The sequence below is a fragment of the Hyalella azteca genome, unplaced genomic scaffold, assembly GCF_000764305.2.
Source record: "Hyalella azteca isolate HAZT.00-mixed unplaced genomic scaffold, Hazt_2.0.2 contig9922, whole genome shotgun sequence".
NCBI lineage: Eukaryota > Metazoa > Arthropoda > Malacostraca > Amphipoda > Hyalellidae > Hyalella > Hyalella azteca.
Window position 1 is genome coordinate 349,690 of NW_025939978.1, and position 19,275 is coordinate 368,964.

The 19,275-nt window shown below is 41.7% G+C and overlaps 2 protein-coding genes across 2 annotated transcripts in view; both read right to left on the minus strand.

Moving 5' to 3' along the window:
* Positions 1-1,948, minus strand: part of LOC125178464 — a 12,021-nt gene extending 10,073 nt beyond the window's left edge. The window contains exons 1-3 of the mRNA XM_047882220.1: positions 1,775-1,948; positions 346-540; positions 13-116 (exon numbers count right to left, since the gene is read on the minus strand). Coding sequence (XP_047738176.1) covers positions 13-116; positions 346-540; positions 1,775-1,948 — 473 coding nt within the window. The remainder of the gene's footprint in view (positions 1-12; positions 117-345; positions 541-1,774) is intronic.
* A 10,107-nt stretch (positions 1,949-12,055) lies between these two features.
* LOC108671513 lies at positions 12,056-15,663 on the minus strand. The gene is made up of 3 exons (XM_018159066.1): positions 14,716-15,663; positions 12,305-13,296; positions 12,056-12,068 (listed from the first exon to the last, which is right to left on the minus strand). Exons 1-3 carry the CDS (start codon positions 15,661-15,663, stop codon positions 12,056-12,058), a joined length of 1,953 nt encoding a protein of 650 aa, XP_018014555.1.
* Between the last annotated feature and the right edge of the window lie 3,612 nt (positions 15,664-19,275).

Genomic DNA, 19,275 nt, shown 5'->3' on the forward strand with positions numbered 1-19,275 from the left:
GGGAAGCATTGCACAATCTTGTAGCTCACGTCTCCGGTTCCAAAAATCTCTCGATCGTAACTTATGTTCTTAACGTCCAGAGTCTCGCTCAGAAAGTGTTCTTGACGCAGTATGAACTGGGGAAGAAAATAAGATTTTAAAAATTCAGTTGAATACGCACTATTATGGCTGTTTTAATTAAATGGGAATGTTTATGCAAAAGGTATTCGTATTTGCTGGTCCGCCCAGATTCGACCCTATCATTTTATGAGTAATCAAGAAGGTTAAGGATAAAAAAATAACCAAAGAACTTGGACATCCCCAATTTCAAGAGACAAGCGCACAGGGAATTGTCAATAAACTGACCTCACTTGGATGGGGTTTACTGGATAGACAAGAGTTTGATATCAAGGCTTTTCGATGGCGTTTCTTCAAGGCCGCGAAGTTGCTGGGCTCTGGCTCTATCAACAAGCCCGTCCAGGCTCGGAAGCGTTCCAAGAATATCGTATTCGAGAGAAACTCGCCGTCGTATGCACCGCACTCGACGAACACCCCGTGTGTCTGCAACGGCGTGTTAGAACAATGGTATATTTTATTATCGTATTCACCCAGTGTGCCTGCAAAGGTGTTGTAGAACAAGGGTATGTCCTATTATCGTCGTCACCCCGTGTGTCTGCAACGGTGTTGTAGAACAACGGTATGTCTTATTATCGTCGTCACTCCGTGCGTGCAACGGTGTTGTAGAACAACGGTATGTCTTATTATCGTCGTCACCCCGTGTGTCTACAACGGTGTGGTAGAACAAGCTTGGTATGTCTTTTTATCTTCGTCACTCCGTGTGCCTGCAACGGTGTGGTTGAACAAGGGTATGTCTTATTATCGTCGTCACCCCGTGTGTCTACAACGGTGTGGTAGAACAAGGGTATGTCTTATTATCGTCGTTACCCCGTGTGTCTGCAACGGTGAGGTAGAATAAGGGTATGTCTTATTATCGTCGTCACCTCGTTTACCTGGAATTTGAGTAGGAATTTTATTATCGTGAAATGACTGGAAATTGTGCCGAATCGTCTGCTTATGCATCAAATTCAAGGTTAAAAAACTAAATTATGAATAATGTACCACATAATTTACCTCCTTATTGGTATTTCTTTCTAGAGGTGGAAAATTTTCTGCACTTCATATGTGTGGTGTAAAGGACGAAGGATTGCGTGTATGTGTTACACCACTTGAGATGTCGAAATGTTGTGGTTTGCGGACACAGAGTGGACGCTCTACTAGAGTTACTGTGATGTTACATGAAAAGACCAAATGTCGATTGAAAATGTGATTGAGTGAAAAATAAGCCGCTGTCTGCAGTGAAGATGAGAAATTTTGCGGTAACTGAGGAACTCGAGAGATTTTAAAAAGTAATGAAAATGTTTGCCTCGACGTGTTGACATGAAATTATGGTATTTATGCTCGAGCATTCGTAGTAAATCTTCGCAGTAAATCGTTCGGTAATTACAGGTTTTATTTTTACAAGTTCTACACAATAATGGACGCAAAATGAATAAGAAGTTTTTATCAGTACAAATGGAGACAGTGTGGACGGTATGCGTGGAGAATGGAGGAGAATGCGCAGCCAGACGACGGATGGCCAACTTTGGACTGAGGCAGAAACTCGAGCGAGCGGATTTTACAAGCAGCTGCCGCCCGGGCTTGATGCTGAGTTCCGCGACGCCTACCCCAGACTCTTAAAATGTGCCTAATACTTTCCCCAAATTCATTTTTAACCGTGCATTGTTTATTTACTTACTTTCTGTTTGAACAACTTGTCGACAACTTTAGACTGGCCGTCCGAGGGATCCATCAGGCCTCTGAGCGCGTACGGCTCAGTGGAGGCCGGTATCAGGTAGTGTTTGCGGATGAGGTCAATCAGGCGGGGATCGTCCGACCGAGTCTCCTCCGCGTTTATATCTGAGAAATTCATTTTTCCGATTATAATATATTAATGGCATGGTAAAACTGAGCTGCATTGCGGTAGTTTCTTGTCGATTAAATGAGACGCTTTGTTCGAATATAATGTTTGAATGGTCTTATAAGCGCATTTTCTCATTTATGAAAAAATGCACTATTGTGCTCGCCATGTCAGTCTGTCTGTCTGTCCGTTCGTCTGTCCGTCTGTCCGTCCGTCCGTGACCTCAAGTTTTCGTCGACGAGAAATTGCGCTCTCTGTCACTCACTGCAGTGAGTACTGAGTTATATTTTTAGACTTCTTGGTACGCTATGATAGGTTCGTAATATTCATTTGAAACATAATATGCAGGGTCATTCCATGATTCCAATGCAGATAGTTCTTGAATACGTAATAGTTACCGGTGAGGTAAATTAGATACACTTTCTAGGTTTATCGAACTGCCGATGGAGCTGAACTCTGAAACGTTTTCCTTTATAAAAATACACCTTGGCTGTTGAGACGATAACCATCTCGTATACTAATGCATGAGTTTATATTATCTCCCTCGTGACAAAGCCCAAGCTAGGGATAATTTCTCACCTCCATAGCCGATGACTCTAAGGCTGTTGGGAACAGATTCACTTGATCCTGAAAATGTGCGAGCGCCTCTACCAGTAATTGAATATTTAAGAAAAAATAGGCCCAATATAACCGTTATGTACGTCATCGTTGCGAAAAATATCATTGCTGATTTTTTCGTTATTTTCGTAATTTTTCGAATTTGGTGATTTCGAAACATTTGCATGTCGATCATCAAACTTGATGCTCAAAATATCGCTACGATAACTTCAATTAGTTAAAATATATATCCAAAATTCCGTGGACTCGTGCCTTTTTGTTTGTAGGAATATCGATAAATTGTTTCAACAGTGCGTCTATGTTTAATTTTATATTTTTCTAGTTATCAGTACCCATTCATCAAAATTAAATCTGTTTGGTGTAAAATTATTATAAATTGAAATTTATTTTGCACTTGAACTTCTATAGCTAAATTTTTCGCACTTGGATTTTAATCCTCGGATTTAAAACCTCCTTTTTTTATTACTCGAAAATAATTTTATAGGACCTTAGTCAAGAATTGAAATGTTTATCAACCACAAAACACAAAATCTTAAAATTTTGCATTCGTGGCAGATGCAATGCATTGTTGACGAGCTTGATAAATTGAACCACGCGATAGAAGGTCTCCGTTCATTATATAACAGTGCTATTAATACCTTCATAGGTTGCAAGAATTAAGATTGTTAAGATTGGTTTCTTGATCAGAAAAGAAATGAAATATAGGAGCAACCGGTCAATGTTGTGGTCTGACTGCAACTAAAGCAATAACTCACTGTTAATGTTGTCTAACACGAGCTTGTAGGAAAACATTCCGCTCACTATAAAAACAATCGAGGAAATCGTTGGCCGAAATTCGGAAACTGTAAAGACCGGGATATTCGCTCCATAAATTCTTGGAAGTTCTGTGTTAACGATTTGGCGTTTATCTTCATAGGAAATAAGGAACCTAATTGGTAAAACTTAGAGGCTTTATCTTAGAAAATTTGTAGCTCATTCAAATATCGCCATGCCATCTTGCGAAAAACTGAAGCCTCATTTACCGGTCTTATAAAGCTATACTGTATACATGAGTGACTGAGGAAAATGCTCCTCTCTTATGCTAATATAATTCTTTTACTTACAAGCAAAAGATAAAAAATGTTCAATGTAGCATATGTATAAATTGAGCTCTCAAAATAGGAAGTTTAAGCGGTATGGAGCTTCGAAGAATAATTAATTTAAAGAAGATTTACAACCAAAATAACCGCTGAGCTAGGTACGTATATCCTATGCATTTTGTTCCTCGCGTGCTAATTCTATTTCTTCATTCATTAAATGTTATCATGAATATATGCGTAAAAGAGCACTGCGATGCCATGGGTAAAAGAGCACTGCGATGCCACTGGCCAAGTAAGTATACCTCTGTACACCAGACCAGGAGCAAGATAAGTAGTCGCTGTTAGTAGTATTTAATGGTTGTAGGACTCAGAGGAGCCGTCACTGGTAGCACGTCTCCGGTGCTGCGTGTACCTATACCATTGCGCCTGCGCATAATCGATGCGTTTCCGAAATGTCTGGTATTCTTTTTACCTGTCATAAGATTTTCCGCATTCACCATTCACCTGTACAAAAATTATACTTATGCAATAGTAAGTGCTTACTTCCAAAACCATGACATGATAATAAAAAAAATATCAATTACTAGTAGTTCCGACGAAAAATCTTTACCGGTGCACATTAGGACGTTATAAAGAATTGCTATCGCCTAATAAATACGGATGTGAATCACAAGGATTATTCAAAAATAATTTAGCGCGTACTAGATGCAAAACCGTATAACTTTATACAATTTGAGTGCGCTTTCCCACGGTAAATTAGCAAAAATGAGGGCCGTTAAATGGCATTTGTGCAGTCTTGGACCTTGGCTATGTGTGAAAAGGTGAGAGGAGCAAAGACTGTATCCCGCAGTTCTATTCAAAGACGATAACCAGTCTATTTCAAATTTAGTTTATAATTTCCAATAACGGACGATGGTTGATGTTGTAGCAGATCTCGCTACAAAAATACTTTTATGTTTAGAACTAGCGACATGTAAAATGCTGATGTACTAGCAGCATCACCCCATCTTGGGCCTCACTAATCCATGGGCTAAGTTACAGCTTTTGCTTGGCCAGTTACTCTTCCTGTGACTATTGTCCGGACTGCACCACGCTACCTTACGTAAGTTACGTTATCTTTAACACGTTGACTACGTATTGGTACATATGCGTACCACGAAATGTATTTCTCCAGGAGGTAGTGGTACATAATTCAGGTTGCCTAAAATCGGCCAAATCCGAAAACAAAAAAGGCCAAAAAAGGCCGATAATTCAATGTATACTAGTTAATTTGTAGGTTCCGCTATAGAAATTCCATTTATTTTCTTATTGCAGTATTTAAAATTTAATTAGGATGTACCCCCTATCATAAATTTTAGCCGGCCAACGCAATTGAGAAAAACTAAATCGCGGAATTTGTCCGGAAAAAATGACCGTCTGGCAACCCTGCTTAAAAAAGTACAAAAAATGAAATAATAGTACAAGATGAAGCAATCGTAGTCAACGTGTTAAAATCCTCTGTCCAAAATATTCATCAGAGTTTCATTATATTGGAATACATACATAATTAATATATGTTGTTTTACTATTACAGGTATATTGCACAATCTATTCTAGATTTGCGTGACTTAACTGATTTCGAAAAAAGGGCAAATTGTTGGTGCTCGCATGATAGGAGCTTCGATCACCAAAGTCGCTGAGGTTTTCTGTTTTTCGAAAGCTACTATATCAAGGACGAAGACGCAATTCGAAAAACAGGGGAAAACATCTAATAATCGCACTAAATGTGGTCGACCTTCAAGCTATCTGATAGAGATCGAAGAACATTACATCGCATTATGAAAAAAATAGGCGATCTACGGCTACAAAGGTGCGCGCAGAGTTAAATCAGCATCTCAGCAATGAAGTTTCTACCAAAACCGTTCGTCGTGAGCTTCATAAGGGTGGATACCATGGAAGAGCCGCTATCAGGAAACCTCTACTTTCGTCTGGAAACATTCAGAAGCGGATGCTGTGGTGCAAGGACAACATAAACCTGGTCTCCAGACCAGTGGAGGCGAGTAATATTCTCAGACGAGTCCTCCTCCTACGAGTCAGACGAGTCCTCAGACCTCAGACGAGTCAGACGTGTCCCTCAATATTCTCAGACGAGTCCTCCTCCTGTCTGGATGAACTGGAGAAGGTTTTGATGGAAGAGTGGCTGAAAATTCCAATAGAACAAGTCAAGAAGCCTGGAGAAGGTTTTGATGGAAGAGTGGCTGAAAATTCCAATAGAACAAGTCAAGAAGCTGTACGATTCGATTCCCAGACGTATTGAAGCTGTATTGAAGGCTAAAGGGGGTCCAACTCCGTATCCAACAAAGATCTAAGATTCTTCCAAGAGTTATATGTTCAGTGTGGAGGAGCCTCCCACCAGAGTGCGACCACTGGACAATCGGACTGGGCGCTCTTAGGGAGCGCACGTTGCGAATTTTTTTGACTTGACGTGGCCACGGGCCATTTTTTTAGCAGTTTGTTTGAATGCAAGACGACGAGACTCGACGACAGGCCCTCGTCGGCCTAATCATCTGCGTCGATTCATGCTATGCTATGCTAAATAAAGTTTCTCTAAATTTATCAGGTGTTCCAATTATTTTGTCCAACCCCTGTACATGATTCTAAAAGAAACAAGAATTACTTTTACTTCCGACGAAAAGTCTTGACCGGTGCCCATTAGGCCGGTTGGTTAGAATTCTTATTGCCTAACAACTATGGAGGTGAATCACAAGAATTTTTCCAAAATAATTTGGCGCGTACTAGATGCGAAACCGTATAACTTTATACAATTTGAGTGCGCTTTCCCACGGTAAATTAGCAAAAATGAGGGCCGTTAAATGGCATTTGGGCAGTCTTGGACCTTGGATATGTGTGAAAAGGTGAGAGGAGCAAAGACTGTATCCCGCAGTTCTATTCAAAGACGATAACCAGTCTATTTCAAATTTAGTTTATAATTTCCAATAACGGACGATGGTTGATGTTGTAGCAGATCTCGCTACAAAAATACTTTTATGTTTAGAACTAGCGACATGTAAAATGCTGATGTACTAGCAGCATCACCCCATCTTGGGCCTCACTAATCCATGGGCTAAGTTACAGCTTTTGCTTGGCCAGTTACTCTTCCTGTGACTATTGTCCGGACTGCACCACGCTACCTTACGTAAGTTACGTTACACCTTTTAAATTTTGGCTGTACAGATACAGAGCTACGTGACTTTCTCCTGGCACGTCGGCAGTCTCTCGTCACCTCACGTGACACATTAGCTGCCTCGTCACTTCACGTGCCGCATTAGCTGCCTCATCACCTCACGTGGTATTTGAGGTGAAGTCTCACCTGCTCTTCGTCTCGCAAGTAGACGAGCAATTTAATAATTGGTTAATCTGGTAATGCAGTGGTACCAAAATTGAGGCAGCTACGTGTGGGTTCAATCCCATCTTCCTGTGACAGTTTTGGTCAAAATAGAAAAAATGGCTGGACGGTGTAGCGGGGGGCGCAGCCGTAGGCCACAAATTTTAGTCTCAAATAAGCCTTGGAGCCAACGCCCAGCCTCACCATGCATTAACTTTACTCAGCCTCAGACCTAGAAGCCGAAGACTACGCTTTAACTCCGTAATGCAGACAAGCGACACACTGCCGAAAGGTAATAGCGCCGTAGGTCATCAGTCGATGGTTAGGCATGCTCGCTCATAACATAACATAGTGATCTCGGCGCGGAAGTGTAGGCCTGATATGGCCTGTCGCCGATTCTTTTCTTTTTCGTGCCTTGCAGCAGGCAGTTCCCCATCCGGCTGTACCTACTCCGGCCAAACCTCTTCTGGCCTAACCTATTCACCATGTCCCGGCTCACAACCTTCTTGCAGCCAATGACTGGCTCTACCAGCACACATGGGCCGCCTTTCTAACTTCTTGCAGCCAATGAGGTTAGGTTAGGTCCGCTCAGGTTTGTTTTGGGTGGAGAAAGGTTGCAGCTGGTACCGTTATGCACCCTGGCGATCCTACCTATGTAAAGGAATATGAACTAAGTGTGAAGTTTGGCAAAGCTGGCCTCCGGCATGCGCCCCGTGTAGCGGATAGTAGAACAGCGAATTGCGTGTTCGAAGCCCGCAACATCATTCGAAAAGTTCTGTGATGTTCAGGACCAGCTACAGGCTTAATAGCGTAATCTTATAGGCTGGCACAACTATTATTTACTATTATTATTTTAACTGAAATCCTAAAGGGTGAATTTCCCTTACACACTGCTCACGAGCTAATAATAGTGTCACATTCAACGACACAAACTATTCACCATTAATCAAGGTATTAAGGAAGTCTATGAATAACACATTTTGTGCTATTTAGAAAGGAATGAGATGGTTGAAATAACTCAGCAGACCAAAAGACAATTTTGGTCAAAAGACAATATTAAGGAAAATTAATATCTATAAATGTACGTTGCAAAGCGGGAGCAATGAAAAAATGCTTTACACAGAACGGAATTCTTAAAAATATACAGTATCTGAAGTTAAAATTAAATTTGTATTTGAATTGCATGAATTTATACAAATTTATTAAGTTTATCGAATAAATGTTGCTCAGCTTTTCACTCCAATACCTACATAAGTGAAATTAATGTAACTTTATCTTATTTTAATCTTTAACGGTGGATAAACCGAAAGTGAACGCTGCTAGAAGTAATGCAACTGAAACATATTTTTTTATATGCTACATCCCAGTCGTCAACACTAAATAAACCGAAAATAGAATTATACACAGTATACAATGATCCTAACACTATTGTACATTTCCGCAAGTACAATAATAATCACATAACAGTGCATTGAACCTAACCTCTACGCAAGACCAAATCGGTCGACGAGATCTCGTCTGACGTAGACCACGTCACTGGGTTTGCCTGAAAGGTCGGGGACTTCTTCGTGGACCACGTACCCTACCGCCTCCATGTGGGCGTTGACGGCCGCCTTCCCTTCCTTCACGTGCTTGTACTCCACTGAGATCACCTGTGGAATGATGGTTGGTTATCGTCTAAGGAAGACATTAGGAATGTCGAATTCGTTTCTTAATTTACTACCAACTGCTGAGCGGAGACTTGATTATTTTTTTATCTTCTCGTTATTTGAAGTTGTATTTCTTGTCATTACATACGGACATGTAGGAAGAGTGCAAACCTCATGTCTGTCATTAAATGCAACTCCATCACCTTTGGAGAAAGATTAGTAAGTTGTAAGAGGTATTTAACCCTCAAGCAAAACGAGCTATTAGCTTGGAGTAAGAAAGAACTCGTATATGTTACTTCATGAGACATATGATCATAAGGATGTTACAGCAATACAGCTCGATTCACGTACAAATTTTGTTGTCTTCAAAACGTTATTACGGCGAAAATTATAACGTTCAAGCACAAAAAATGTTAGTAACTATGTTAAGAAAAATAAGTTGGTATGATAACACGTGCAATAATGTTTGGGAGTTGACTTTATAGAATCTTGAATTTCTCAAAATCTTATCGATATCGCAATCAGCGATGACTCAATTTCTGCTTCAATTCCGGATCCGCACCATCTCCTCACCTTGATATCCACTTGGTGCCACGGGATCGTCTTGAGCACATTGAGTTCCTGTCCCTCAACATCGAGGCTGAAGTAGTCGATGGCGGTGATGTTGGTGGCCAGTAAGAAGGTGTAGAAGGGGAAGCACTGCACTATTTTGTAGCTCACGTCTCCGGTTCCAAAAATCTCAAGATCGTAACTTATGTTCTTAACATCCAGAGTCTCGCTCAGAAAGTGTTCTTGACGCAGTATGAACTGGGGAAGAAAATAAGATTTTAAAAATTCAGTTGAATACGCACTATTATGGCTGTTTTAATTAAATGGGAATGTTTATGCAAAAGGTATTCGTATTTGCTGGTCCGCCCAGATTCGACCCTATCATTTTATGAGTAATCAAGAAGGTTAAGGATAAAAAAATAACCAAAGAACTTGGACATCCCCAATTTCAAGAGACAAGCNAATACTTTCCCCAAATTCATTTTTAACCGTGCATTGTTGTCGGTTAGTATATTTTAATGGTTCTTTGTGCTACGAGGGCTCCTTTCAATAAGCAGAATACAGTAAAATAGAATTTTCTGCCACATGAATCTTGGAAACTTTAATTTTAATTTTGAGACCGAGTTAACAAATAGCCTTGCGAGTGCTAGTGTGTTTTACATACTTGAAATAAAGCTTGGAACTAATTTTATGTTGAAGCATTGCACATAAATTTCATTACTGTGTGAAATAGTCTCATTGACAACTGTTTAGTATTTAATCGTGATTACAATTCCCGTTCAAGAATTTCTGTAGAATGAATTTCATTTCTAAGTTTAGAGACGATATCGACGAATTTTTTAAATTATACCTTCAAATGGTTGGTCCGGCTGTAGAGGACGTCAGATGAAACCGTACTAATGAAGTGAAAAATGAGTGGCGGTGTAACCTTCTCTCAACCGGGAGCGCAGCCGTGCACCACCAATTTTGTGCACCAATAAGCCCTGAATCGAACGCCTATTGGATCTCTCAGGACATCCACCATCAGCCGTGAACCACTCGGCTTTGTCTTCCTCCGGCCTCGCATAGAACCTGCCGTGCACCACCAGGCCGCGGATCGAATCTGACTTACGGGCATCGTTAAATTACGCAATTTTACGTTCACCGCATCTGGAGTTAGGTTTCAGATAGCATAGTTCTGTTCCAAAATTTCTCGTCCTTCGACAAGTGGCCGTTCGACCGAGAGCTGGTTCGACCCACGGCCTAGATACGGACGGCTTGAAGTGTTGGCAGGCAGGAATCATGATGGTCCATTATACATCCAGGGCAGTGGTGGTCTTCGGCAGGCGACCCCTCTCAACCCTTTCGTTCTTTGTTTTAGAATATCCTTTAGTTAACGGCTAAGATCCTATAGGCACCGTCTGTGTGATACTTTTTCTGGCAACAAATTAAATTTTGACCTTTAAATTAGTCAGCACATTTACTTACTTTCTGTTTGAACAACTTGTCGACAACTTTAGACTGGCCGTCCGAGGGATCCATCTTTCACAGCAAAGGTAGTTCACAGCAAAGGTAGTTCACAGCAAAGGTAGTTCACAGCAAAGGTGGTTCATAGCAGAGGTCTGGTAACCTTGGGTTGAGACTGGACTGGTACAGGTACTGGAGTTCAGAAGTACCGTCGAGGTCGGCCTAACTAGGAGCCGCATTTGCTGGCCGGGCAAAGAGTCGGTCCTGCCGAACAATGATGGTCAGCAAGACTATAACTAACAATACTATACTAAGGAACTATTTCATTCAACTCAACACACATATATACATTCAGGGAATTTAAACACTATAATCAAACTCGAACATTAAACTGAAGCAAATGCACTAACACCCACCTAATAGGGACGCTACAGGTGCACTCGAAAATAGTGACAGTAGGTACGCTCCGACCAGTGACAGCAATCGATTGAGACTAACTAACAGTCTAACACGGGCTTCAGGCCGGTAACGCCACGTCATCAGATAGCACGGTTGCCAACCCTACAAGCAGCCGTAAAACTTACGACACAAAATAAATTTAAGTAACTGAAATCATACAGGGTGAATTTCCCTTACAATACTCCCCCCAAAAGATTCTATTACAATAGAAATCACAAGTGGAAATTCATCTTATTCCAACAGCTTAACCTAGCAATTTATTGGCACCTACTGAGCAGATCTGCTCCTACATTTCTGTTACCAGCGATATGCAGGATCTGAAATCGGTAGGATTGCAGACTCAAGGCCCAACGCATTAGGCGAGCGTTATTACCTTTAAATTTGTTAAGATAAATCAAAGGCTTGTGGTCTAGCTACCTCCAAAATGAATTCCTGGCCCACCAGATAGTACTTGTATCTATCTATGCCATAAATTATGGCAAGGCACTCTCGCTCTATGGTGGAATATCTTTTCTCGGCACTCAATAATTTCCGACTAGCATAAGCCACGGGATGAGGCACATCATCATAGTACTGGAGCAGTACTGCGCCAACACCTTCGCTGGAGGCATCAGTTCGTAGAACAAATTTACGGTTAACATCAGGTAATTTCAAGATTGGATCTTTGGACAGAATAGTTTTCAGTTTCGTGAAATTAACCAGCAACTCTGGCGTCCAACAGATGGGTTCACGCACGTCTTTCTTCAGTTGATCTGACATCGGCGCGGTGAGTGAGGAGGCATTTGGAATAAATTTTCGATAAAATGAAATTACCCCCAAAAATGAGCGAAGCAACTTCTTCGTGCAGGGGGGATCCATTTCCATTATGGCCTTCACCTTATCTTCCTGTGGTTTGATTGTACCTTGGCCGATCTTAAAACCGAGGTAATTGATTTAGGCGAATCCAAATTTGCACTTAGATGGTCGTGCTGTAAGGCCATGTTGACGTAGTCTAATGAAAACATTGCGCAGCGCACGTACGTGCCTTTCCCAGGTGTCGGCGTACACATAGATATTATCAAAGTAGAAGGATACATTTTCTAGATCTTGCAATACTATCCTCATTAACCGTGCATATCTAGAACACGCGTTTACCAAGCCAAACGGAAGGCGCACGAATTCCATCAACCCACGCCGCGTTGGGAAAGCGGTTAGGTGTCGCGACCTTTCCGTGAGCGGGATCTGGTAGTAGGCTCGTGCCAAGTCGAGTTCGGAAAAGTACTTAGCACCGGCAAACAGATGCAGGTCTTCTTCCACAAGACATGGCGGTTCGGCTTGGAAGACGGTAATGCTGTTCAGCATTCTGTAATCTATCGTCATTCTGTAACTTTGATCAGGTTTATGAACCATAACAATGGGTGAACAATAAGATGAAGTAGATGGCTGGATTATCTTCAGCTTGAGCAAGTTGTCCACCTTCTTATCGAAGTGCGACTTCAAATGGATAGGGACAGGATAGAATCTAGCCCGTGTGGGAGTTGAGGTTTTCAGCTCTATGTCATATGATAGAGTTCCGCTACAACCAGGCACAGGAGACATGACATCGTCGTATTCTTCGATCAACGTAGCGACGTCACGCGTCTGCTCTGGAGAAAGATCTTCGCAGATAGTAGCACGCTCCTCCGAATTTACGTCGAGCGTTACGAGAGCATCCTGGTTAAGCGCTTCACCACCATCTGCCATTTCCTCCTCGATGTGGCAGGCTTGACAAACGAAGAAGGGATCAGATTGGAAAGAAGCTTGGGTCCCCGTCTCGTCCACGACGTTAGCAACGACAGCATCAGCCCGACGATAATATCTCTTCAGGAGATTGGCATGATATTGTCGAAGCGACCCGTCTTGGTCGATGACGTAGTTGACCCTACTCTTCCTCTCTACGACTTTAAATGGTCCTTTCCATGACATCAGAAGTTTGTTACTGGAGTCAGGAAGGAGAACAAGCACTTCGTTTCCCACCGCAAATTGGAGATCTTGAGATTTGAGGTCAAAGTAAGTTTTATATTTGCTTACGCTTATGTCGGCGTTTTCTGCAGCAAGTTTGGAGCACTCTTGTAGCTTCTCTTGCAACTCAATAACGTATTGGAAGAGGGTTCTCTCTTCGGCCTTTAGGTTTCTATCTTCCCACAGGTCACGAAGAACAGCCAAAGGGCCTCTACCCTGTCGCCCATACAGGAGCTCAAACGCAGAGAAGCCGGAGCGGTCGCTTGGTATCTCCCGCAAAGCAAATAGGGTCGGAACCAGATATCGATCCCAGTCGCGTGGCTTGTCGGAACAAAGTTTCCGTAAGCAAGCTTTCATAGTTGAATGTAATCTTTCAGCTCTTCCGTTTCCCATTGCATGGTACGGGGTTGTGAACAATGGCTTGACCCCCAACAGTCTATGTAATTCGCCCATCAACTGGGACGTGAACTGGGTACCTCGATCGGATAGAATTTCTCTCGGAATTCCCACCCTAGAAAATATCAATAGAAGCGCTTCGGCAACAGAAATAGAATCAGTTTCTTTCAGTGGGACGGCTTCAGGGAAGCCAGTGGTGTAATCAATTAAGGTTAGGATGTACCTGAACCCACTAGACGATCGCGGCGTTAGGGGACCTACTATGTCTATGGCAACTTTACTAAATGGCTCAGTAACAACAGGCATGGGCTCCAAAGGCACTTTCCTTACTCTACCTTTCGGGGAGAAGCGTTGGCAGACGTCACAACTCTGACAAAACAACTTGATATCACTAGTGACAGAAGGCCAAAAGAAATGCTCTCGAAGACGCAAGCTAGTTTTCCGGTGACCAAAGTAACCGGCAAGGGGAGACTCGTGGGAGGTAGTGAGAACAGCTTTCCTACATTCTAACGGCACGACAAGAGCACATTTATCAATCAAATTTTTAGATGGGGCAGCGAAACATTTGCGATAAATCAAACCCCGGTCAATAACGAACCCGAACACCGACCCATCTTTCATTGTAACCTTGGTACCAGTTTCAGCCAGAGATCTAATGTTACTCAAGCTCGGACAAGACTGTTGCAATTTACGGAACTCGTTACAATCGACATTAATTGGATCTATCTTTGGTAAAAGAAGAGGATGCAACGATTTAGCATTAGCTGAAGATCGTGTTGTAACAGCCTGAACAGATGACAAATCTGGCGTAGATGAACTAGGCTCGGTGAACGGCCTCGCTAATGGCTCGTCTGGAAAATTGTCATCCATGACTCCCGGAACATTACCTATTAGTACAGAACAGAATTTAATCGGAGCAAGGATTGCATCTGCCCAGCCACAAAAATACTTACATCTAATGTAACACCTAACTACAGGAAACGAGTTAGATCGACCTAAGTAATCAAGTAATTCAACGGTTGCCCATTTTGAAACATGAATATCTGGAAGGAGGGCATCAGACACAATAATGGCAGAGCAAGCAGTATCCCGCCAAATGCTCGACACTGGCAATCCATTGACAGTTCCACAGCACTGATATTTGCTTGGAGTCGGATCGGTTAAACAAAATTGAACAGAGTGTGACGTCGGGCTGGGCTTGGGGAAAAGTAATGGATTCTTGGGACAGTTTCGCTTCACATGACCCGAATCACCACAAGAAAAACAGCCCTTGGACATCTCTTGTCTATTGTCCAAGTTGCGGGTAGGTTTTTGAATGGCAGTCGCACGAGACGGAGAGTTTCCCTTGACGTCAGGCTGGTACTTAGGCATATGGCTATCCTTAGGGTAAGCTTTGTGGGCTGCGGACCAGTTATCGGCTAGGGTCACAATTTCACTGAGTTGTTTACAGTCTTTTTCCTTGATGAACAATCGCAGAGGCGGGGGGAGAGAACTTAGAAACTGATCGATAATGAAAAACTCGCGCACACTTGCGTAATCTTTAGGAACATCACGCGATTCCAGCCAGTAATCTAATTTACGGCCTAATTGAGTGGCAAACTGAAGGTAAGTCTCATTCCAGCCAATGCGCGCAGCACGGAACTCCTCACGGTAAGTTTCATGGGTTTTATTGAAACCACTGAGTAAGGCTTTCTTCAGGGAGTCATAATCGCCGGTAACATCTGGGGACAAGGCAGCATAAATCTGAACCGCTTTGCCAGTTAACAATGTTCCCAACCGCACAGCGTAACTACTACGATTCAGCTGCAGGAGCTCAGCAATGCGCTCGAAACGTATTATGTAGGACGTTATGTCTTCACCGTCGCGATACATGGGCAGTTTAGGTTTGGCAGCGGCATCGGATAGTTGAACTTCGGAATCGCGAGGGCTCCTCAATTCCAACATCCTAATCTCGTGATCGCGACGCTCACGTTCTAGCTCCGCAGCTAATTGTTCCCGCTCTTTCTCGCGTTCAGCAGCCAACTGTTCCCGCTCTCTCACAGCAAGTAGTTCAGCATTGTGTGCAGCCCTCTCTGCGGCACGCTCGTCGCGATAGAAAGATTGCTGCTTATAAATAAATTCCGTTAGGGCCTCGCCCTCCAAACCCAACTGTACAGCTTCAGCGCGCAGTTCGGCTATAGTCGGCATTGACGCTATGATGAACAATAAATACCCAAATAATCACAATAAGATTAAGATAATACACATATAAACAGGCTCTAAAAAAAATGTAGACACAGTATTGACACACAATGAAATTTCTGACGAATAATTCAAGACAGAACCTGCATCGGTGAAATACTATCAGGAAACGAAATACTACTGAAATACTACTATCTCAAAGCTCACCGATCACAGAGGGAATTGTAAATCCCATCCAGAGAAATTGAACAATTTCCCTGACTACCTCGGCGTTGCTCTCAGTGAACGCGAGGACAAAATGAAACAAAACTGACCGCTAGTCAGGCTGACTACGTAGTCTGTAGCAGCAATTATGATACCATGTCAGGTGATCAAAAATCAATCTACGTCCCGTTCTTCCGAAATATCCCCTGGCCCTACGGCAGATACCCCTGAACGAAACGCGGACTTGCACTTCTCTAATGGAAGCCTAGTACATACACTAGAAATATTAGCAAAAGTAGCTACAGCTTCAAACTCCAATGTAAGGACGGCAGGCAGCTAGTCGAACTAAGGGTCGTCCTGGCAAGGTCGCCAGTTGTAATTTCAATTTATATCGTGTCAAAATTTCACGTAGTGTAGAAGCTAATAGTCTAAACTTGAACTCAAAATTATCCCTATAGATAATACTTTCACAAGGCAATTCACAATAATTTCAAAAGCATTATATACAGTAATCGAAAACAGTTTTATTTAGCAGCAAAAAACTTTTATCTGGGCTAAAAACGTTTTTTACGAGTAACTTACCATCAAAAACTCTCAGCAAAACGTAGAGCCACACACTTCAGCCCAGTGAAACTGTCGACCGGCGGTAGAGCGCACGGCTCAATATCTGTCATGCTTATAGCCTCGTGAAAACACATGAAAATGTGTGCAAAAGTAGGGCCGAGAGGAAGACCCATGCCCAAACCACCAATTTGTCTTTAAAATTTGCCGTTAAATAATTAAAAATGAGTTTAAAACAGCTAATTCAAGGAGAGATTTAAAACAGTTGCGGTTCAAACCCATGACACAGTCATTGACACTTTTAAGCAAAGAACTTAGGCAGATATCGATATATTTTCATGGAAGGAACAAATTTTTTACATCAAATTAAGCCATAGTCAAGTCCTGAACATTAGTGAAATTTTTTAAGCGATCCACGAACATGTAAGTATTGTCTACCGTATACTGATTGGTGGTGAGACAGTTCAAAACCGGAACTAAAAATTTAGCAAGTTTGAAGCTCTTAGTATTGTAAGCAGCAAAGATTGGGCGGAAACGAAATGTAGTATATGAGTAGCAATTTTCGTGCAAACATGCGTAAGCGTGCAAGGTAATTGATATGTCGAGATACATGATGGACATTTTGTAATAATAGTATAGTTAAAGATTCGATAATTTTCTAATACGCTGATTTCCACACGTAATGCTCAGTAGTTACGGATAAGTTGCAACTGCATCACACGTAATTGTCTTGAAAGTAGGGTCTGAAGTGCAGTATAATATTTTTGACCCGAAAAATTGCCGCAATGGCGACTGGGTATTTGAGTTAGTATAGCAAGCAATCTGAGGCAGTTCCCCTCGACTGAAGTCTGTCTCATCACGATAAAACAGAAGCCACGTGGTCTGTTGTGACTCTGTTATCGAGTTTCCATTACCAGACGTACATCAGAATACGCTCTTCAAGTTTATCACATTTTAAGTATCCTTAAAGATTGTATTTCAGTAGCGCACAATTCGCAAAGTACAGGCTTTCTCGCACGCAACGCCTCATCTTATGTCTTATGTTATGTCTTATGTTATGCCTCAAAATTAGACTCGCACCAAAGTATTGCAAATCACGGCCAAGAGTTCAGCGCAGCTGTTATGTCAATGAAAGGAATTTCCTAAAGAGATTAATTTTGTATTCATAAACATTAACCAAGAGTCTGGAGGTGGCGGGAAGGTTGAGGGCAACCCACGCAGTTATCAACCTGTAATGGCAGGCTTCTTGCATTCTAATTTAGAGCTTTTCAACTTTTTACGAAGATTTATTCCGTGTTATGCTACGATATATTCCTCACCTGCGAATGCCATGGATATTGTACGCGTATTTCCAGGTACATTGTATATCGTACTGATATGCACATGGATTTCATAGTCATATCAACATGACAATCATTCACATGGATATACCCCCTAGAGTGTGACTAGTGAACCTAGTGACACTAGTCGTACAGAGTGACTAGTGAACATTGTCACACTAGTCGCAGAGAGTGACCGGTGAACCTAGTCACACTAGTCCCAGAGTGCGACTAATGAACCTAGTCACACTAGTCCTAGAGTGTGACTAGTCAACCTAGCGACAATAATTTGTATTGGAATTTGTATCTTGCCTCAGCAACACTCAAAGAAGTTAATGGGACGCATTAATTGATATAATTAATATTAATTTATATAATTCATAATTATGATTCATTAGTTAATATAATTAATATTAATTTATATAATAAAATATTGCCCCACTTTCTTACCCTCAGCGCGAGCAGGCAGCGTGCGTAGCACTGATACGATGCCTGGCTGAACTGGTCAGGATGCTTTACAATTGGTAGACTAGTAGACAGAGGCTAGTAGACAGAGGCTAGTAGACAGAGGCTAGTAGACAGAGGCTAGTAGGCAGAGGCTAGTAGACAGAGGCTAGTAGACAGAGGCTAGTAGACCGAGGCTCGTAGACAGAGGCCGCGGAACAGCGAGTGCTTGAGGTCATCAAAGAGAACCCCAAGTATTTTTTTGAATACGCTCAGTCCAAGGCAAAAATAAAGACGAAGAAAAATAATAAAATAAAGAGAAATGAACTATAATATAAGAAATATTTATAATAATATATTCAGTATGTGTGCATGTATTTCTTCTCCACGTTCATCACTTTGAGTCCTTCGTATCGTAAGCCCCATGAAAGGCAATAATTTATGTAACGCTGGTTACAACTTCAACTCAGTTAAGTCTCCCCAGTGTACGAGTTATAAAAAATATTTGGGATGTGGTGAAATACTTCCTCTGGTAATGTATGTATATTTTCCAAGTTTCTATGTCATAGTTTAATGTATTGATTCTTCGTAAGACTAACTTATTAACATCTAATGAACGAGCTCGGTACATTAAACTATGACACATAAGCTATGAATATTCATTAAACTATGACATATAAGCTATGAATATTCATTTATCTATGACATATCGAACGCCTTCAATGCACTCCAGATATGTGAAGATTGGCATCAAATATATGCACAAACTAGTAAGAATACCGTAGTGCAGTTATAATTTTCATCAGCTATAACATATCTAACAAGTGATGCGCATAAGTTGAATTATATCAGCGAGTTCAAGGCAGGACTCCAGATAATCAAGGAAATGATATAACATATTGTAAGGTACAGACAATGTTATACAGTTGTGGTAATACATGCCGCCATCTTGCTTAACAGTTCCCGCCTCATTTGTAATAAGATGGCCTTAAAGTTCAGGCGAGTCCTTATCAGTCAACGTCTATTGCATCTATTGTTATTGCTTCGGATAATAATAGAATATTATTAATATATAATTTTGCATCAGATA